At 38.6% G+C, this 23,093-nt stretch overlaps 1 protein-coding gene across 3 annotated transcripts in view; it reads left to right on the forward strand.

Annotated features, from left to right (window-relative positions):
• Window positions 1-23,093, forward strand: part of LOC117402546 (kelch-like protein 29) — a 164,841-nt gene that overhangs the window by 34,303 nt on the left and 107,445 nt on the right. For all 3 annotated transcript variants that reach the window (XM_034003804.3, XM_034003805.3, XM_034003806.3), the window contains exon 2: window positions 17,321-17,629. In XM_034003804.3, coding sequence (XP_033859695.2) covers window positions 17,363-17,629 — 267 coding nt within the window. In that variant the 5' untranslated portion in view covers window positions 17,321-17,362. The remainder of the gene's footprint in view (window positions 1-17,320; window positions 17,630-23,093) is intronic.

Consider the following 23,093-nt stretch of genomic DNA (forward strand, 5'->3'; position numbering starts at 1 on the left):
GCTCTGAGGTTCTACTTTTATCTACACTCTGGGTTCACTACAGGTCACATTCAGAAGATTGCTCCACACCTCCAGATATGTCCTGCTTGATGCGTCTCATGTCAAAGGGAAGCAACATATACAGTAATCTGAGTCTTGCCTGGAAATCCAAGCGAGGTTAAGTGTTTTCTTGAAAAATGTGACTGCTCCTGTGAATTCAACCAAAAAAATAATAATTGCACTTTAATTTCAAAGGCTTTGCAGATCTAAGATGCCAATCATTTTCTTCCATCTACAGAACAGTACCAACACTAAAATAACAGTAATTATTATTTTTATTTAGTTTTTCTCACATTCGGTGAAGGCCATTTGCTGTGTACTAAAGCATGAAATGTTATAAGTGTGGTCAGTTACAAAATAGATTTCTGCAGTGAAGATGGATGGAGTTAATGAAGATAGCTATATGTGTGTGTTGTATGCTAATGTAACAATACCTAAGTTACAGTAGCCCTTAAGTGCAAATCAAAAAACAAAAGCAAAAAGAAAAACACAATTGCAAACCACAAATGCAGTGCATTGTGCACTTCAGGACCACCATACTAAGGTGCTTTTATTATGTTGGAAGCATGCAGTGTGTTTTACACAAGATTAAACAGGAATGTCTTTTAGATCTACAGTAGGCAATATTATATATTTGTTCGTACTCCCAGTCTGGACCAGAAAGTAATTCTGTAAGAGGATAAAGTCTTTAAAGTGTTCCATCAGAGTAATTTAACAAGAAGCTTGCTGAAGGGGGTCCCTGAGTGGCTCATCTCATGATGACACGGCCATGTAGCACCTCGTTCGACTCGTAATGAGTAGGGCTTTCGATTAAAGAAATACCAGGAGCACCTGACTCACTTTTGGCAAGTTGCCAGACGAGGGATAAGTCACAAGTTTTATTTGAACTTCAGCCCAACCCTTTACCCTGTAGGGATGCGGTCCTAAAATGTTAGTATTGCTGCAAGAACCTTAGGGACCACTCCAAATTTTGGGAAACACTTTTGGTTTCAAGTCCCCCCACTTGTCATTAACCCCCTCTGAAATTTGAATTTTTGGTATTTTTACCAAGTTTAGACCGAAATAACTCGTGGGGGGCTCCAAAAAATCACCCAAAGATATTTTTGGGTAGATGTTGATGAGACATACAAGATTGAATCAAAACATTTTGGTAGCCATGGATTTGGGATTTTTGGCAGAGTTTTGAAGTTGCATTCAATCATTGCTTATGGCCACTTTGAGGCTAAAGTACCACATTGTCTATTCTTCAATATTGCAATGTCTGAGGTTAGATCTAGAGTAAAAAGTGACATGGTGTGCTTCCAGTAGCACTAGTTTGAAGCTGAGGGGTTATGAACTTGTGTGTGGAACTTAGATTTCTTTGTTACAGTGACACATTTGAAACTACCAAAACCTCAATTAGTTGTGTTTTAAAAACTACAAACTGACAAACACAAAAAAAGATTAACATGGTAAACTTAAGGAACTTGAGGGGTTAGCAACTTCCAGCTTCACTAGAATGTCACGTCTACTCCTACTGGAATTGAGCTAAAAATCTCCGTTCTTATGACAAGTATATAAGTATGCAAAAAGGAAAGTATCTTAAACATTTTTAAAGTTTCATGCAGTATGTGGTTGGTTAACAACTGCTATGGAAACCACACATCACAAAGTTCAGCAAACCTCACATTTTAAAATGTATTGTGGGCGTGAACTGTAACGGGAGTGAGATTTTCTTCACTATGTTCTTCCATTCATAGAGCAGTCTGTCCTCAGAAGGGCCACTTGAAGGTGTTCGGTCTGGCAGGATTCATAACATTCACTTGTGCTCCATCATCAGACGTTCTCAACTTCTCCAGGGAACATTTCTATTGTCATACAACACCTTCACCCAGTCACCAGCTTGTAGACGCAGCTGAGCTGGACCCTTCTTTCAACACCTCCACCACATAGAATTCCGTACTTCTGGGGCATCGGGTACAAAGTGTTGTGCTTCCCTGGAGCCGGTGATGGCTAGGGCGCTGTCATACCTGGCATTAAGGAGAGGGTGGTTCTCTTAAACCTGTTCTTGAGAGACGAACATGACCTGCACACGAGTTACGTGTCCTTTGGGTGATTTTTGGGGGTTTTTTTTTTGGGGGGTTTTTTTTGGAGCCCCCTCCCACATTAGTTATTTTGGCCTAAATAGCAAAAATTCAAATTTCATAGGGGGTTAATGACCAGTGGGGAGACTTGAAACCAAAAGGTTCTTACAGCAATACTAACATTTTTGGACCCACATCCCCTACAGGGTAAAGTGTTGGGCTGAAGTTCGAATAAAACTCGTCACTTACCCCTCGTCTGACAACTTGTCAAAAGTGAGTAAAGTGCTCTTGGTATTTCTTTATCGAAAGCCCTATTCATTATTATTATTATTATTATTATTATTATTATTATTTATTTCTTAGCAGACGCCCTTATCCAGTCGTAAACAAATACATTTCAAGAATATTACAAGTCGAACAAGGTGCTACAGATGATGGTAGTGCCTAAGTTGAGCCCAGGGTGATTTCTGGTCAGGATCACTTTTTTACTTTAGGTCACAGCTCGAAGGGGGAATTGAAATAAATAAATAAATAAAAAATCCTTCGCATTTCTAAACTCAGCGGGCCCAAAAACTCCCAGGTGAATTTTTCTATCAAAATCTGAGACTGTCGGGCAATGGCTCTGGTTGAGTTGGTATGGAATGACCCTAAAATAAAATGGGTTTTCCTCCTTTGTTCTCAATTAATCTGCATTGCTGTTTGTGTGGTTTTGGAGGGTAGCTTTTATGTGAAGAACTGGCTTGTATTTTGCAACCATACCGATTTTCACAGAAGAATAAAAATCGTGCTCTTACATTTGGCCAGGTGTTGTCCGGTACAGGATAGAATTTGAGAAGCAGATACTTTTCAGCTGTGCTGCAGGTAGAAATGGCAAGGGGGCATTTACACTACAGTACATGTATTACAAAACCATTTCTATACAATATGCAGCATGACTTTTTCAGTTTCTTGTACAGGACCATTTCATGCAAAAGAAGGCCTATATATTAAAGGAAATCAAAAGGCAAATAGACCTTAAATGTATTTGTTATATATTTTTGTTGCTATTTTGAAGGTGTAACAATTCCAGGATAATTCGTTGATATAAAAATATAATTCGCTCAAGACACCTAATTCATCATTTATCATTTTCTTGAAGTCTTATTTGCTGCTCTCTGCAGTTTACATGATCTCTGGAGACTACAGTACACTGTTCAGGCATTGAAAATTGCAGTCATTCCTTTTCCTTTTTTACTACATACAGTGCCTTGCGAAAGTATTCGGCCCCCTTGAACTTTGCGACCTTTTGCCACATTTCAGGCTTCAAACATAAAGATATGAAACTGTAATTTTCTGTGAAGAATCAACAACAAGTGGGACACAATCATGAAGTGGAACGAAATTTATTGGATATTTCAAACTTTTTTAACAAATAAAAAACTGAAAAATTGGGCGTGCAAAATTATTCAGCCCCTTTACTTTCAGTGCAGCAAACTCTCTCCAGAAGTTCAGTGAGGATCTCTGAATGATCCAATGTTGACCTAAATGACTAATGATGATAAATAGAATCCACCTGTGTGTAATCAAGTCTCCGTATAAATGCACCTGCACTGTGATAGTCTCAGAGGTCCGTTTAAAGCGCAGAGAGCATCATGAAGAACAAGGAACACACCAGGCAGGTCCGAGATACTGGATACAAAAAGATTTCCCAAGCTTTAAACATCCCAAGGAGCACTGTGCAAGCGATAATATTGAAATGGAAGGAGTATCAGACCACTGCAAATCTACCAAGACCTGGCCGTCCCTCTAAACTTTCAGCTCATACAAGGAGAAGACTGATCAGAGATGCAGCCAAGAGGCCCATGATCACTCTGGATGAACTGCAGAGATCTACAGCTGAGGTGGGAGACTCTGTCCATAGGACAACAATCAGTCGTATACTGCACAAATCTGGCCTTTATGGAAGAGTGGCAAGAAGAAAGCCATTTCTTAAAGATATCCATAAAAAGTGTCGTTTACAGTTTGCCACAAGCCACCTGGGAGACACACCAAACATGTGGAAGAAGGTGCTCTGGTCAGATGAAACCAAAATCGAACTTTTTGGCAACAATGCAAAATGTTATGTTTGGCGTAAAAGCAACACAGCTCATCACCCTGAACACACCATCCCCACTGTCAAACATGGTGGTGGCAGCATCATGGTTTGGGCCTGCTTTTCTTCAGCAGGGACAGGGAAGATGGTTAAAATTGATGGGAAGATGGATGGAGCCAAATACAGGACCATTCTGGAAGAAAACCTGATGGAGTCTGCAAAAGACCTGAGACTGGGATGGAGATTTGTCTTCCAACAAGACAATGATCCAAAACATAAAGCAAAATCTACAATGGAATGGTTCACAAATAAACATATCCAGGTGTTAGAATGGCCAAGTCAAAGTCCAGACCTGAATCCAATCGAGAATCTGTGGAAAGAACTGAAAACTGCTGTTCACAAATGCTCTCCATCCAACCTCACTGAGCTCGAGCTGTTTTGCAAGGAGGAATGGGCAAAAATTTCAGTCTCTCGATGTGCAAAACTGATAGAGACATACCCCAAGCGACTTACAGCTGTAATCGCAGCAAAAGGTGGCGCTACAAAGTATTAACTTAAGGGGGCTGAATAATTTTGCACGCCCAATTTTTCAGTTTTTTATTTGTTAAAGTTTGAAATATCCAATAAATTTCGTTCCACTTCATGATTGTGTCCCACTTGTTGTTGATTCTTCACAAAAAATTACAGTTTCATATCTTTATGTTTGAAGCCTGAAATGTGGCAAAAGGTCGCAAAGTTCAAGGGGGCCGAATACTTTCGAAAGGCACTGTATTTAATGATCAGCAGTTACCATGGAACTGCAGTTTGGTTCTGACCGTGCTGTAGTTCCTGGTATAAAGACATCTGTGGAGATGACACTCCATACTTGGGTCCTACAGCTGCACTATAACTGATTTATTTTTGCATTCTTTTCATTATATTTACAGGGGGTCAATAAATCCCCTCCTGAGAGAAAATACACCAGCAAGATTAATATACAGGTAAAGGGCAGCAGGAAGTTTCATGGCTATTTTGGTACAATAAGTTATTTAGCGCTGGTGTCCTGCAGTGCATTTCCACCTTCACTGTCAACTGATATACTGAACTATTAGAGCTTTGGAACCGATTGCCTGAAATGCATGAAACTTTGCATAAACATTTGATACGTAAAGTTATTCCATAACCAAGATGCAAGTCTTGGAGAACTACTGTTTTATGTTACTGGCAACTGTGTAGATGCTGTATTGCCTCATCAATACCTACCTACAATGTCACACATGGAAACTGACAGCAGAGATTCAGCGCTCCAATAACTGAACAGTATACAATAATTGTGTGTATTTGTGTGTATTTTTTTAATAACAGATCAACGCAGATGCTGTTTTTGTCAGACAGATGTAAACTTGGATGTAGTTCCACCACTGTTCTGCCGGATCCTGTTCAGTGTGCTGTATTGTTGTGCCTTGCTCATTTATTTTTAAATACCTTTTGGAGATGCATAGCTGTGTTACTCTGTTTTCTTGATATTAAAAATAAATGTATAGTGGATAGTGTATGCTGGACAGTGGTTCAGGTGGTTAGGTTATTAGAGTTTAACTGAATCCAGCCTGTGCAGATGATATCTTGTTTAGCTAAGCATTTAAAAAAAAAAAAAGGTTTGAGTTTGAGTTACCAGCCTTGCATTTCTTACAATAACCAGATCGTTTCTCCCTTTTTTTCCCATATGAAGATAAACATCTATTGGCAACTTTTCACAGAATTGTGAGCCAGCCAATTCAGCATTTTGGCAGCATTAACAGTTAGGCTGTTTTTCAGTCTGGATAGGTATTTTTATTCTTCTGAGAAAATGACTTTCCAATGCAACAGGATAAACATTTAAAGAAGAAAGTAACATAATAGTCTGTTTTTTTTTCTATTGGGTATATTTCATCTTTTAAGGCACTGGGTATAGAGTCCAGCAAAAGCCCAGCTTTGCATTTTAGTTTTGAACTGGGGGGCGGGGGCGGGCAGTCATACATCTTATAGAAGTTATAAGGTTAGTCATTTTTTAGTTGTGCACAATAAAATGCTAAATCTGCAAAGAAACTGGAAATATTAAACTTGAGAGACGTCTATAGTACTTTGTTCTGATGGGATCCAGGAAACCATGGAGTGAAAATGTTTTACACTAACGAGAGTAGACTTGGCCTGGGCCTGATCGCTCAGTCATAGCTCTTTGACTTCTGCCCAAAGATGGCTGACACATTGTAGAACACTTTGCCTAAGAAAACACCTTTGGGGTGAAACTGATTTTTTCCCCCATTGTAAATGCTCTGGCTAAAGGAACAGGAACTTCGCTTAAAAGAACATCATCTTGGCACTGATAGTGATTCATTCACAACTGATTCACTACTGTTTTGTAACCTGATAACTCATCACACTGATTAGTTTATTAAATTTTTCCAGAACCACCATCATATCATTGACTCATTTTGTATTCTGATTTCCACAAGTGCACCTCACCGCTACAAAATGGCATGTAAACAAATGGCAAAATGCGCTCCGTTTCTCTTGCTACAAAAAGTTGGAAATTGTTCAAGCTCTTGAAAAAAACCTGAATCAGACACAAGTCGCTGAGCAATTTGGCGTTTCCTGTTCTGGTGAGTTGCTTCATTATTCTGTTAAATAATGTACATGTCTTTTGAATATTGCTCCTGTACATGTATTCATAATTAATCTAGAGCTGCTGCTGCATGTAACGTGTGTGTAGTGGTGCTGTATTAATTTAGTTTGACAGTTTATTAACATTAGTTTGTTTTTGTTACTTTAGTAATACAGTTTATTAACATACACTGTTGTTTTTGTTTTACTTATCAGTTCATTTCCTATGCTGATGCACATGCGTCATGACAAGTAATACATATTTATTGATTTGATTTGAACAGTTTGTTTGCTTCCTGAGGGGTGTTCTCTTAGCCAGAGACTACTTTACTATCTTAACATTTGGTGTGTCTGTGTGGTCCCACAATGTGGAAGTTAAACAGTTAAAATAAGAAATTGTTACTCCAGTCATTTTAAATCAAATACTAGCGATTTGTAGTTTGTATTGGGGAATACAAATTAAACTGCAGTGGTCGAGAAAACGGGATAATACATAAGACTGCAAGGTAATTTGAGATGTTTTCATAAGTCCAGAGGTTTGGATGATGGCGAGTAGAACTGGCTGTGCTAAGGTGACTACACATGAGAAAATCCAGCTACTGTATGGTCTCAAACCAGCAAACATCTTTTGTATATTATTATTATTATTATTATTATTATTATTATTATTATTATTATTATTATTCTATAAACACCATATGGAAAGAACATTAAAGAATGAGTTTCTGTTTGCGTTTGTTTTGATATCATGGATGAAGGCAGATGATCCTTTGTTTTGGCCTCTTTCAGTTCCATTCTCTTGTGGATCGGCTGGTTTTAACATGGGGAAGGTAACTAGTTTGGACATTGGTATTCTTTTCTTTTCCTTTAATTATAATTGCTCTCTAGTTTTTATAACACACTCCTACAGAGAGTACAGTACAATGATTTAATAGATTGACTTGTTGGTTGTCTTTAAAGGAAACGTAGGAAAACTATATATTGTTGTTTTCAGCACATTCTGAACTTTCCAGTGATGTTACATATCTGGTCAACTGACTGAGATACCGGAGGTTAAATATAAAATGAAAAATTACATTTTCTATTTTCTATTTGTAACTTGAAATCCCTGGAAAAGTTATTTCTTAACATGGTAAGACAAATTGTATATGTCTCACTTTGCCAATATGTTGACTATGTAGGAAGAAAAAAAATATTTCTAAGTTATGTTTCTGTCACGGCTCCTTAACCCTTTGCGGTCCATTGTCGGACTGGGTCCGACATTGCAATTATTCCTCACAGGTCCTTTGTCGGACTGGGTCCGACATGATTATAGCAACGCAATAAACGGGTGTTTAGTCTTTTTTCCCCGGAAAAGGCCGAGAAAACCATTCAATTGCCGAGTGGTAGCGACAGGAGCCGAGACAAGTCGGGGGGGGGGAAAAAAAAAAAAAAAAAAAAGGCGTATTTCATGAATAGTCATACATGGTGTCAGGTATCAGATAATGGGCGTCCATAGTAAACAAGCTGGCTAAGTGCGTCAGCGCACTGAGACTATCATGGACATTTGCAGAGCTTTTTTCAGATGTTATAGTAATAAAATAATGACTTGGATCGCATTATTGAGGAGTTTGGTGATAAAACGAGTGATCTGGAGATGATCGATCGGTATGTACGACTATTATTATTATTTTTATTTATTTCTTACACAGCTGAACGCTATAGCAAACAAAAGGCTGGAGATGCCTAGTGTGTGCTTTGTTGATATGCAGGGCCATTTAAACCCGTTTGACTGTGAAAAAAAATACTTTTAAATAGCGCGTATAAAATTAACTGCGCGTGTGAAAATTAATTAGACCTGGCGTGCCTGACGCGCGATTAATAAATGGACCGCAAACATTATTATTCCAAATAAGCATAAAAAAATAGAACACCGCTAGGTCAAATGATCTTTGCGTTTTTTCATGGTGTGAACTATGGGGCATAAAAACTATATTTTCTAAAACCTAGATCAATACAAATTTTAAACTATATGACATTATGTTGCTTGGAATAAAAGTACAGCACGTGGCTGCCTTACATATATATATTTATTTATTTATTTATTTATTTGACCTTTGTTCTCTATGTTCTGACCTCTCTGCACAAACTGTATCAAAGGAAGCTGGAAAACTATGTACAGTATATTCTCAAACTGTAGGTTGTGAGGATTACAATGGTATTAGACTCAAACATGAGATGAACTTTAACCCCTCTTGCAATGCACAGAGTATAACATGCCCAATTTTCATTTTCAAAATTAAGGATTATTGGCAAGATAACTGTCAAATTTTGTGCTTGCTTCAAAAAGTGCTTTACAAAAACTTATTATTATTATTATTATTATTATTATTATTATTATTATTATTATTATTATTATTAGTTACTTCTTAGCAGACTCCCTTATTTGTAAGCAAATACATTTCAAGTATCGCAGTGCAAGTAATAATACAAGTAAGAGCAAGATAAATACAATGACTTTGGTTCTAGCAAGTACAAGTGTGACAAAATACAATTCGATACTACAGCAGATAACAGTGACAGTGATAGTTACATCAAGATATGATTAACTACAAAATACTACAGATTAAACACTTGGCAGATTACAGTACTCTGAAGTACAGGATCAAATGCAGTAAAATAGGGGTTGGTGAGGAAGGAGCGGATTCTTCGGATGTTGCTCAGGAAGAATCAGCAAGTGCGTGCCAGAGTGGAGATGTGCTGGGAATAAGAGAGGCAGGGGTCCAGGGTGACTCCGATGTTTTTAGCAGAGGAAGAGGGAGAGAGTGTGGTAGATTCCAGAGGAACAGAGATAGAGATCAGAGGAGGGGGAGGAGGAGGAGGGAAAGAAAAGGAGGTCAGATTTAGAGAGGTTGAGTTTGAGGTGATGCGAGTGCATCCAGGAGGAAATAGCAGACAGACAGGTAGAGATACAGGAGGGGATGGCGGAGTCAGAGATGGGGAAGGAGAGGAAAATCTGAGCATCATCAGCATAGAAATGGTATGAGAAACCATAGGATGCGATGAGGGGGCCCAGGGAGCGGGTGTAGAGAGAGAACAGGAGAGGACCCAAGACTGACCCTTGGGGGACTCCTGTTAAGAGAGGGCGAGGTGTGGAGGTTGCTCCACGCCAGGTTACCTGGTAAGTGCGGTTGGAGAGGTAGGAGGAGAACCAGGCCAGTGCAGTGCCAGAGATCCCCAGGTCAGCGAGAGATGATAGTAGAATAGAGTGATCAACAGTGTCAAAGGCAGCAGAGAGGTCGAGGAGAATTAGGACAGAGGAGAGAGAAGCAGCTCGGGCAGACTTTAGTGAGTTGGTGACAGACAGGAGGGCAGTTTCAGTGGAGTGAGCAGAGCGGAAGCCAGATTGGAGAGGGTCGAGCAGAGAGTGGTTGGACAGGAAAGCAGAGAGCTGGCGGTGTACAGTCCGCTCGAGGGTTTTGGAGAGGAAGGGTAGGGGGGAGACAGGACGGTAGCTCTGGAGGGAGGTGGGGTCGAGGGTAGGTTTTTTGAGGAGGGGAGTGATAGAGGCTTTTTTGAAGGCAGAGAGAAAGAGACCAGAAAGGAGAGAGGTGTTGAGAAGGGAGGAGTTGAAGGGAAGTAGAGCAGGAGCAGCAGCTTGAAAGAGGTGAGTGGGGAGGGGGTCCAGGGCACACGTGGTGGGTTTGTGACCCTGGAGCAAGGAGGAGCTGTCAGAGTCTGAGAGGGGCGAGAAGGTGGAGAAGGAGGGTGAGTTAGTAGGGGATGCAGTGGGTGTAGGGGTTGGAGCAGGAGGGGGAGCGGGGGAGGGAGAGGTGTTAAGAGTATGCGGATATCTGAGATTTTAGAAGAGAAGAAGGAGGCAAAGTCATCAGGGGAGATAGAGGAGGAGGGGGGTAGGGTTTGGGAGGGAGGAGAAGGTAGAGAATAGTTTACGTGGGTTGTTAGTGGCGGCTTGGATTACAGATTGGAAATAAGTACATTTAGCAGAGGAGAGAGTAGAGGAGAAGGAGGAGAGGAGAGTGCGGTAAAGGTCTAGGGCAGCAGGGAGTTTGGTTCTCTTCCATTTCTTTTCAGCAGATCGCAGTGAGATTCTTTCTGAGCGGAGCGCAGAGGAGAGCCAGGGTTGGGGAGGGGAGAGGCGAGCAGGTCGGGAGGTGAGGGGACAGAGGGAGTCAAGGGAGGAGGTGAGGGAGGAGAAGAGGGTGGAGGTAGCAGAGTCAACGGAGAGTTGTGAAAAGGAGTCGATAGGAGGGAGGCGAGAGAGAGCAGTGGAGGCAAGGACAGAGGGGTAGAGATAGCGGAGGTTACGGCGAGAGGTGACAGTGGAGAGAGGGGAGAGACAGAGAAAAATAGATGAAATAGTGATCTGAGAGGTCCAGGGGGGTGACAGAGAGGGTAGAGGGGCAGCAGGCCCTGGAGAAGGTGAGGTCCAGTTGACGGCCAGCTTTGTGGGTAGGAGGGGATGGAGAGAGACAGAAGTCGAAGGAGTGAAGGAGAGGGAGGAATCCAGCAGAGTGGCTGGGGTTGGAGAGATGGATGTTGAAGTCATCTAACAGGACAGCTGGGGTAGACAGAGAGGGGAGGGAGGAGAGTAGATAGTCGAGTTCATCTAGAAAGTGAGCGAGAGGCCCAGGGGGACGGTACAGTACAATTAGCAGGAGTTGACAGGGAGAGGTTAGTTGGACTGCATGAAATTCAAAGGTATTAACGGAGAGTGAGGAGAGATCAGAGGGGACAGAAAAGAGTAAGGAGGGAGAGAGAAGACCAGTCCCACCTCCCCGTCCAGTGAGACGCGGGGTGTGGGACAGGACGTAGAGAGAGGACAGGGCAGCAGGAGTTACAGTGTTACCAGGGGACAGCCAGGTTTCAGTGAGAGCAAGGAAATCGAGACAGGTGGGAGGCAAAGGCAGAGATGAAATCAGCTTTGTTAGCAGAAGACTGACAGTTCCAGAGTGCACCAGAGAGTGTGCGGGAGGGGGGGAGAGGACGAGGACAAGAGGACAGAACAGGGATGTGAGAGACAGTCATAGCAGGACAGGCAAGACAAATAGGCACAGTGGGAGCAGTGGGGTGGAGGGTACAGACCTGACTAGTAGATGGCGTCTTCCAGAGCGCTGTTAGGTTCGGATCTATTCGAACAGCGGGGGAATCCTCTTCCTCAGTGACATCACTGGGGGTGTCACTGGGGTAAAAGTCTGCCAGTTGGACGGAATCAGACCAGGACGGAATCGGACCAGGGTCTGACTCCGGAGTCACTGTCAGTTACCATCATCATCCTTGACAACTACTCAGTGCACAACCATTTTGCGTCAAATTTAATTTACAGATCATCACCGATCCTCCACCACATTTCACAGTGGGTGCGAGACACTGTGGCTTGTAGGCCTCTCCAGGTCTCCGTCTAACCATTAGATGACCAGGTGTTGGGCAAAGCTGAAAATTGGACTCATCTGGGGGTGCTTCAGCAAGGCTGGAATCGGACAGATTTGTCTTTGTGAAGGACGCATGAATCAAGCCAAGTACAAGGTTGTCCTGGAAGAAAACTTGCTTCCTTCTGCTCTGACAATGTTCCCCAACTCTGAGGATTGGTTTTTCCAGCAGGACAATGCTCCATGCCACACAGCCAGGTCAATCAAGGTGTGGATGGAGGACCACCAGATCAAGACCCTGTCATGGCCAGCCCAATCTCCAGACCTGAACCCCATTGAAAACCTCTGGAATGTGATCAAGAGGAAGATGGATGGTCACAAGCCATCAAGCAAAGCCGAGCTGCTTGAATTTTTGCGCCAGGAGTGGCATAAAGTCACCCAACATCAATGTGAAAGACTGGTGGAGAGCATGCCAAGACGCATGAAAGCTGTGCTTGAAAATCAGGGTTATTCCACCAAATATTGATTTCTGAACTCTTCCTAAGTTAAAACATTAGTATTGTGTTGTTTAAAAATGAATATGAACTTATTTTCTTTGCATTATTCGAGGTCTGACAACACTGCATCTTTTTTGTTATTTTGACCAGTTGTCATTTTCTGCAAATAAATGCTCTAAATGACAATATTTTTATTTGGAATTTGGGAGAAATGTTGTCAGTAGTTTATAGAATAAAACAAAAATGTTCATTTTACCCAAACACATACCTATAAATAGTAAAACCAGAGAAACTGATAATTTTGCAGTGGTCTTAATTTTTTCCAGAGCTGTATATGTGTATTAGAAACTAGTTGTGGGAATTAAATGTAGTTGTAAATGTATTTACAAGCTACACAAATTCTGAAATGAACTGGGACAGTGTTGGCCAATAACAATTATTTCACCAAAAAAAAAAAAAAAAAAAAGATAATTGTATTAGAACAAGTGATATAAGGAATTAATTAAATGTAGAACAGTAAATATATTTGACAGAGCTACCAATGAACTGTGACAGAGTTGGCAAATATATAAGAAATAATATGGCACAAGCATTTCACACCAAAAAAAATATATATATTACAATTCTGAAACTAACTCTGACCTCTGAACACTCAAAAAGAGCTGTACAAAATACAGAAATGTATTCAGAGCTATTTATTGAATAATTAATTGTTTTTAAGTAATTTGATTCCTTCAGTGTTATAGCAATCTTGATCGCTCAACTCGCACCACAGCACGGTGATGGAAGATTAACTAGTTTCCAGACAGTAATTGAAATTCCAGAGAAAACGAAAAAGGAGAAATCTTATAGGCTGTTTTTTACTGATGGAATGTTTGGTACACCATTCACATACTGTAAAGGCATAAATATTTGCAAACCTCTTATTGTGCGATTTTCATGTATAACAAAAAAAAAAAAAAACTGCAAACATTTTTGGCACGAATATCAAATTCCACTAACAATACATGTTTCGTATATTGCAACAGGTCGCCAACATTTCTTTACCAAAATAAGTTTAATGGGTGTATTTCGCCAAAAAATTATGGATTTAGTGTTTCAAAAGATAATTAACCCTCCCACACACCTCCTAAAATTTTCAAAGAGATTGGTCATTCACAGCTTGCAGGGCAATGCCTTTTGATATACATCACGTTTGGTACAATATAGGGCACCTTGCAGCAATTAGTTTTGAAAATAACTGTTGAAAATAAGATTGACGTTTCAAAATTTTTTATTTTTCCGAAACAATTTAGCAAATGTAATGGGTCAGGCTCATTTGAATTGGCACCTAATTCACTTACACAATAAGTTACTGTAGACCAAGCAGCTACTGTACTGTAAGTGCACCTTTTATAGATTACAGTGTTTAATCAAAGTAGTTTTCCTTTACATAATAGGACACTAGCATTCTGTGCTGCTCTTAAGAAGCTACAGTGTGTGGGGTCAGGGTCGGGCTGTTATCTGTAACACAGGAAGTGTACTTGGAGCGTTGTGTCAGGAGTTTAATCAGTATGAAAAGACATTCTGGAAAAGAAAGATTAAGCTAAATATGATTGCATATGATTTTTGTTTTTTACAGCAGGAGTAAACCTTTTTTGCCTTTTTAATGATCCTGCAGTTGTTTCCCACTTCTAACAATTCTGTGCCTGTGTTAAACATATTTTTAAATCGAGTGCTGTAGCTTTCTTGAAGAAATTAAAATGCAGCTTCCTTGAATCTCTGTTTCCCTCACTCATTAGCAAGTTTCCTAGTCACTCTGATCAGGAGGCTGACATGAGGTCTGACATGTGACATTTCAGGAATGAGAGGGTCCAGATGGATTGTTTAGGAATCATTATCAGGATGAACATGAAAAGAAAAATAGCAATACAAAAGTTGTGTAAGGAAGATACTGAAGCTACATACAGCATTTTTGGAGTTTTGCAAAAAAAAAAAAAAAAAAAAATGCTGAAGTAATTGTAGACATCTCTTTTCTTTTAACTTTTTTTTTTTTTCTCCACAAAAGCAAAACTTTTGCTACAAAAGATTGTTCCTATAATTTGTTTGAGAAATTTCTAGAAATTATAAATGTCCATTGGGGTATGTAAACTTTTGACTGCAACTGTATATATCTATATACAACGTATGTTGTGGGGAAATGGTTTAAGTCTAAGAATATTTAAGAAATCCTTCCACTCACAGCTGTGTTACTCATGGGGTTATGGATTCTGTCATCCCTCGGAAATATATATATTTAGTCTTCATACTGTATATTCTAACTTTCTTCAGTGTTTATGCTTTTTTAATGTCTTCTATACATGGATATAAGTATTTAAATACCATTGTGGTAAGATACATTATGTAGAATAGCAAACAGTACCCACCATGTATGCATACCGTGAAATGTTTCAGTTGCTATTGGGATTTCGTTCACAATGCGTTGCTTTCTTAATTGCACAATTATTTTGCTTACTTTATACTTTTTTTGTTTGTTTTAATACTATTTTTACTGAATAAAAAATGCTGTGACAGATGGCTTTACAAATTACACGGTACAGTATTTATTTAATACAATAAAGTGTATTAAATATTAGTTATACAACTAAAAAATAGTGGTACTACTCTAAACATGTTAAATTATCAACCCTTGGCTGTTATAACAAATATGACTAGTTGTATTGTACTACAGTAGAATTGCTGGCAAAGATTTCCTGGGAGACAGTAGGGAGGGAAACGTATGTCCACTGACCAGGTTCTATACAGTCCAGCACAAACCAATACAATTATATATTCAGGTATATATATATATATATATATATATATATATATATATATATATATATATATATATATATATATATATATATATATATATATATATTTTTTTTTTAGTACTCGGTCTGAAGTTTTAACAGCCCACAGTATTTTTCAAAGGTTTTAGTTTTTAATTCACAGAGCACTTGACTGAGACTGTACTGAGCAGGATGCCACAGATCCCCATTTTCTCACCCCAGCCTCCTGTTTAAGTATGCATCAGGGATGCAAGCACCGAAGCGCATATTGCATTGCAGCTTAATTTGAAATGTAAAGTGGAAACCGAGCGTGGCGGAAAATGTGTTTCCAAAAAAGAGCAGGTTTTAAATTTAAAAATATTTATATATAAAAACTTTAAATTGCCATCCATTCTCTTTGCTTCCTGGTCACAGTAGTTTCAGGTATCTGGGAAGTTAGTGACGGTGCTGGGATCGAGAGCGACTGTCTAATCTGTTTGCTTCTAAAAAGCATATTTTGATGTGTACAGAGTTGCACAGAAAAAAAGAAGCATGACTTGAATCAGTAATTTGGGAGGAACAAAATCAAGCTTAGTTCAGTGTTTGCTGTCTTTTAATTAGATTCAGTTGTAACAAGATGCTTTTTATATATTTTAAGAACATAAGAAAGAACATAAGAAAGTTTACAAACGAGAGGAGGCCATTCAGCCCATCTTGCTCGTTTGGTTGTTAGTAGCTTATTGATCCCAGAATCTCATCAAGCAGCTTTTTGAAGGATCCCAGGGTGTCAGCTTCAACAACATTACTGGGGAGTTGGTTCCAGACCCTCACAATTCTCTGTGTAAAAAAAGTGCTTTCTATTTTCTGTTCTGAATACCCCTTTATCTAATCTCCATTTGTGACCCCTGGTCCTTGTTTCTTTTTTCAGGTCAAAGAAGTCCCCTGGGTTGACATTGTCTATACCTTTTAGGATTTTGAATATTTGAATTAATACAAAAATGGAGAGGAAGGAAAAGTTTAGAAAAGCTTACAGTATGTCTGTCTTTGTAAATTTGCATGGGCTGTAGAAAATGTATGTTTGCATTTGCAGCTGTAGGAAGGTGACACAGAAATATTAATATTAAACTCCTTTCTGGAAAGCTGCCAAACTGGCATTTAGAATATTCCACCTGCCTACGCAGGGTGGATTTATAAAAGCGACCATTGTGCATTTTTGTTTTTTTTAAAGACAAGGATACTGCAATCTGAAATCGAGCAGCGACAGGTTTTAAATTGGCTTGTCCCATGCCCAATAGCTATTAACAAAACGCATTGCGAAGTGGGGGGAAAAAGTGAAAATGTAGACTGTGCCACAGTTAAATGAAAGGGGTCTCAAAACAGGCACTTGTAGCTGAAGGTTTTGAATGGAAAAATGTACATGACTTCATAATGATTAGACTGTGCAACTGCAGATTGTTAGTGTGAGCAGCGCCTTTCTATGTTGCAGTTGTCTGACCCGTGGTAACCTGCTTTATAATCGGCGTAGGTTTTCCAGGGTATCTGTTCTGTAGCTCTAATTATGATATAGGGGCACTGGCATGTTGACAAAAAATAGATAATGCTATGGGGTATGCTATGTCAGCATTTGATCAACTGAAATGTTCTCGTTTTCAGTAAAAATCCTAATCTATAATTTAAAAAAATAAATGTTTTACTGTAATTGTATATGGTTGAAGTTATTTCAGACAAAGGAAGAACAGTTACCTAAATATCCTCGTCACATATGCAGGCTACAAATTCTTTTCATCAAACACCACAAGCAGTTTAACAGAACCACCTGAAGTTGTGCATCAGTTTAGCGACTTGACGTTTTGGTCGTTTTGTATTTCAGGCAGGCTCCAGTTTCCTCTGAGAAGAAGAGTGCTCCCTGGCAATGTCTCGGCACCACAACCGCTTTGAGAGAGATTATCGTAGTGGGTGGGATCGAAGGGAACGGTGTGTGGCCATAAACGGGATCAACAGCAACTGCAACAGCACCAGCAACTGCAGCAGCATCAACAGCAATAACCGGCCTGGTCTGCTGCCATTGCCAGTCATCCCCTCTCTGCTCCCCACTCCAGCAGCCATCGCCTGCACCACAGCGAGTAATGACCTGGGAGCCAACCGCATGGCCAACTCTTCCACCACGGCCGCTGCTAAGGTAGGCTGCGTCTTCACTTTACTTTCACAGGCATGGATGAAGTGAACGAGTCGAGTTTTTCTTTAGGGACTGTTAACCGTAGGTAAGGCTACGATTTTGGCACCGTAATTTTTAGCACATTTCATGGGTGAGGGGTGGCAAAAAAACAAGAATTCACGGAAAGATCATCAAATAATATAATTTTAGCTACATCAACATACACACGAGATTTTAAAAAATACACCGAAACCAATAATATAAAGACTATTGCTTTTGACTACTGGCCAGTTTAAAATGTTACTTGAGTACAAAACTTGCAGTACATACTTCAGACTCGGACATAATTTCTGGTCGGAGTCGATGGTCTTCCGACCCTGTGCAAAAAGTCAGTTACGTAATCTACAATCTTGCGACGTGCATCCTTTTTGGAAAGGTGTACAGCCTTCACAGATTGTCAAACATTTCATCTGTCATTCTAAAATACCTAAAATATCTCTCACTGTCACATACCCGCGACTCTCTGTATACAGTTTGAAATTCTCCGTTCCGGGTTCTCTGTTGGTTGAGAGGACGGATGTACCAATGACGTTGCTTTAGATTTAATCTTTTTAATCCTCTTTTTCAGAAGTGCAAACACGGCACATCTACTTAAATGTAAATGTATCCAATTTCACGAATGCAGTGTGTATTTAAAGTATGAACAACAGCTGTGACCACTTTGCACAGTCAAAAGGTCTGTGACACGATGCGTCCCATCCAGCAATAGTGAAGCTGCACAGCTTTTAGATGTCTGCGCCTGATGTATTACCTGCAAAAGAAGCACTGTATGAACCAGGCTTTTAATAGTTTTCCACAATTCTGAAACAAACAGCATGTTGTAAAGAAAGCCTCTGTAAGCTGGTAAACTTCTGTTCTCCAATGTATTTGTTCTTCTGTCTTTACAGAAAACAGCTGACCCCCATTTTTTTTTGGGGGGGGGGGGGGGATTTTAGCTGTTGCCGATTTTACATGCTTGCTTCTATCTTGTAGCTACACGTACATGCTATGTGCAATTTACAGATACTTGCAGATTTGTATTTTCAATGCATGACATACTGCATTTTTAAAGGAAATAAAGAAAGTGCCTAATCAAAAGTGTTTTTACATCCATTTCCAAGATTTCACTGGCTTTCAAATTCACGATTTCCGTGACCTCTGTGACAGAATCGTAACCTTAACCTTAGGTTTCAGTTTTATAAACCGGTGTCCCAAGAAAAAAGTAGATCAAGCTCTAGAATTTAAAGGGGAGGTTCCATTGTTTCTAATGTAAACGAGCTTAGGCTAGGAAATATGTAGATCGAGCCAGGAAATAAGTAGATCGGATATATTAATGAACAATAAATAATTTTAAATTAATGTTGTAAGTATTGTATCAATTTAGTAGATCGGATTTATTCGGCAGTATGCTGCTAGATAAGATGATGTGAATATCGCTTTAGATCCGATATATTAGCTTAAAAAAATGCATAATTTAAAATGACTTTTGTACGTATAATTTACATTAACATGTAGATCGGATATATTCGACAGTATTACGCTAGATAAGGGAATGTGATATCGCTGTAATATATATATTAGCAGCAAATAAATAATTTAAAATTAATTGTATGATTGTACATTTCTGATTGTGTATTTCTGTTTGTGTAACAAACGTTAACTAGCAAAATGTTTTACGTATTGACGTTATTTTGCATTTCTGGAGGTGTTTTTGTTTTGGGAAGCACTACAGTATGGACAGCAGGTATGCGAGCGATTGTCCAAAAGTTAAAGCATGAGTTTCAATCCTGGAAAAAATTAAGCTCCATGCTGCGATTACTAACTAGGCCACGGTGCACATCAATCACACGATGTACTTGAAAAACGTTGCTTATACAGTATTATTATTTATCATTTATATCATTTATTTTTACATACAGTACTTTGTATAATTAGGACAGAAAACTAACAGGAGACTGGTTATCATAGTGTATGTATTTCAATTACAAGTGTGGGAAGAAACAATACATTCATTAATCAAAAACTAAAGAGTTAACGACTTTGCTAAACCGTTCAATACCAACCAAGATTTTGTGTTGTGAGAGAGATCATACAGTATATGTAGGCTACTCTATATCAGCATAATTTTAAAATGGTAAATCCCTGTAGTGCAACAACCAATAAGACATATAACGAGAAAGAGATACAGTATATTTAATTAAAGTGAATTATCACGATTTAAAATCATGTAGATATACACATATATACAGTATGTCTCTTCCTCATTATATATGTCTTTTTTTATATCTCATTATAAATTCCTGTAGTGTAACAACCATGTAAGACATAACGAGCAATCATATCTACCATGGCATACGTTTTTCATTTCTGTATTTGTCCTATCAAGAGGATTTGACAGGGTCCTTTTTCTATTATTTTTTTTTTTTTTTTTAACATAGTGCAAATCTTATACCTTAGTAATACTATATATTACTGCAAGGAATACAATTGTCACATTTACGAAGAATATGGCATTTATGTTAATGTATTGTGTGCAAACAACATGAGAGATTTTTTTAAATTCCCAACCTGAGTACACGACAATTCCTTTCTAAAAAAAAAACTTTCGTCTGGCTATTTGTGGTTAATTTTCTTCACCCTATCCCAATTTAAAAACCACAACCCCACACCTAGAACCTTTTTCAAATAAACATAAGGCATGCAGACAAATCAAGGTACTGTATGTACTATTCATTTTTTTTAACTGGCAGTGGTTTTGCCTCGTCTAAACTGTAGTAAAGTTACAGCTATACTAATATTAAAATATAAAAATACGATCTTGTCATACTAATATGATGGATGCAGCATGTCATCAGATTATATTACAGGAAACATTTTAATTTTGATTAAAGATTGACAACATTTGGACTTTTAAAATAATTTAATATATAAATAAATCTCTGCGATCACACATAAACTACATCTGATTGACAACGATGTCATAGAAACATAAAAAGACAGGGATTTAATACATTTTACCGTATAAAGAGCCGTCGATCACACATTTTAAAGTTCATACGAAAAGACAGTGGCACGAACACGCACCAACTTACACAGTCTAGTAAATAAAACGGCCAGATAAAAATAAAAAGCCATGCAGTGAACCTCCCCTTTAATCAAACTGTAGCCCTGCCTTACTTTTGTCTATTTTTGCCTTGCTGCGCTTGCGCGATCAACTTTTTTCCTGGTCAACTTATTTCCCACGACACCGGTTTATTTAAAGCAAGCGAGCTGACCCCATTATGTGACGTTGCAGAAACAAAGCCCCAAAGGAGTTGGCTTTTACTTAATTAAGGTTAATTAAATGTAGGAATGATTGGCAATTACCCAAAATGTTAATTATGTTATAATCTTCATGATTGTCCCTTCATGTGAAATTGATGGCGGATTGGGGGGGGGTGGGGGGGAGATTAGTCCTAAGGCTTGAATATTTCAGTTGATCCATGTCTAACTTTCTGAGGGAATCGGTTGGTAGAGCTGAACTCAAAATGACATTTTGTACTTCAAAAATAGATCAGGTCTGCTCGTGTGTTAGATTACAACAGTGTTCACGAATTATATTTGGAGTTTTGAATTCACAATGCAAACACAAAGAGGAGGAGATAAAAGATGAAAAACATGTTCTTTTTTCGATCTGTCATTTTGATAGATAGAACTGAAAACTAGTCTTTAAAGATAATGGCAGCATTGTGTAGTACTCGAACAATAGGCTTTACTGGCCAGCAATGGGCTTTTGGGACGAAACTGTTTTTGCTGAAACCCACCTGGAGCCAGTCAGAAAAACCTGTGACCTCTTATTTAATACCGTATTAAATAAGAGTGGGATTTGAAAAATATATTGCTTCAGTACTCGAATCCAACATCAGACAATACTCTCCTCTACATACTACTGTACATAAACCTCCCAAACATTGCCACAAGTCTTATTTTTACATGCCAATCTAACATACAGTCAGGTATATTAAGTAATGAATATAATATGCCTTTCAGTTCATTGTATATGGTCAAGTATTACTAAAAAACATTCCAATTCACATATTCACACGCTTTACATTAAATTGTTAAAAAGAGATGCCTGGCCTACCTGTTTTGAAGTGTGTCTCAGGGGTCATTTACTTCAGTGCAGTAGTCGCAATATACAAACAAAAATTGTACTAAACATAAACAGCAGTTCGGTCCAAAATCATACAGAACAATTTCAAGCGAAAAAAGCCTTCCGCCTAGTATTGGGAAGATTGGGGAATGCGGTCCACTGGCAAGAGACTTGTTGTAGCACAATGTCCATATTTTTTTCGATTCCACTTTATATAAAAATAAAAATTAAATAACTCAACATTCCAGTCTGCTCGGTACAAAATCCAGACAAAGAGCAATTCCAAGTCAATGTGGGGGGGAAATAAATTGAAAAAAATGTAATTAAATAGTTCAAGCTATGTCTGCTTTATAGTAACCTATATTTATAGACAATGAAACGTTCTTACTTTAACGGATTTAAAATAATAAAAATAAAACATTTCAGCATTCCAGTCTTCAGTAAAAAATCCAGGTACAGAGCAATATAGAAACAATTTTCCTTTTGTTGTTAGAAAAGTATAACAAATGTCAGAAAGAACACTAGTCATTAACTCTCTTACCACGTGGACTGGATACCATACCTCGCCTTTTTAGCAGAATGTGTTGCTTGGTTTTGGTTAAATCCTCTGTTTTGGCTGTGACCTGACAGGGCAGCTACTGTATTGAAAGATGCACATTGTATTTCTAGCTGAAGAAGGTGTTTGGGGAGTGTTTTCAGTAGATACAAAATTTATTTAAATAAAGGGATGTGCCAAGTATTCAGGTTTGCTCTGAACCAAGTGTAAAGGCAGTATCACAATGTGTAATCAATTACAAACCAATACATTTACAGTTTTGATCTGTTCAATGAATTCAGTGAAGAAAAATGGTATATAGTTTTATAAAAATGTTCACCTTTTTAGGTTGTAACTTACAAACAAATTAACTATCAAAACAGTTATTCATGTGTTGAAAAAGGTATTGGAGGAATGCTTACATAAGCATTGATAAGTAATGTATTTTGTTCAGTAACACTTTACAGTAGAACCATTCAGATTTAACTTACAGTAGCTCTTTCCAAAGTTGTCATATTAAAGAAAACCTATTTGTAAATGTAGTTTACAGTACATAAAGATAATTGTCCAGTGCACTAGCTGTTACAATTAAAAAAACAGTTCTCTTTTTTTAAAGCAGCTATTGAAAGCCATGCTACATTCTTGTATTTTTCTATTTTTGCATTGCATGAGACATAATAGTCTTAGAATTGGAGTGATATTTACTGCATATGAAGGAAGTTATATGGTGAAATCCAATGTAACATTTAAACTTTTCCAGGCCTGAATGCAAATATTTCCAG

Source organism: Acipenser ruthenus, chromosome 5 (assembly GCF_902713425.1).
Source record: "Acipenser ruthenus chromosome 5, fAciRut3.2 maternal haplotype, whole genome shotgun sequence".
Classification (NCBI taxonomy): domain Eukaryota; kingdom Metazoa; phylum Chordata; class Actinopteri; order Acipenseriformes; family Acipenseridae; genus Acipenser; species Acipenser ruthenus.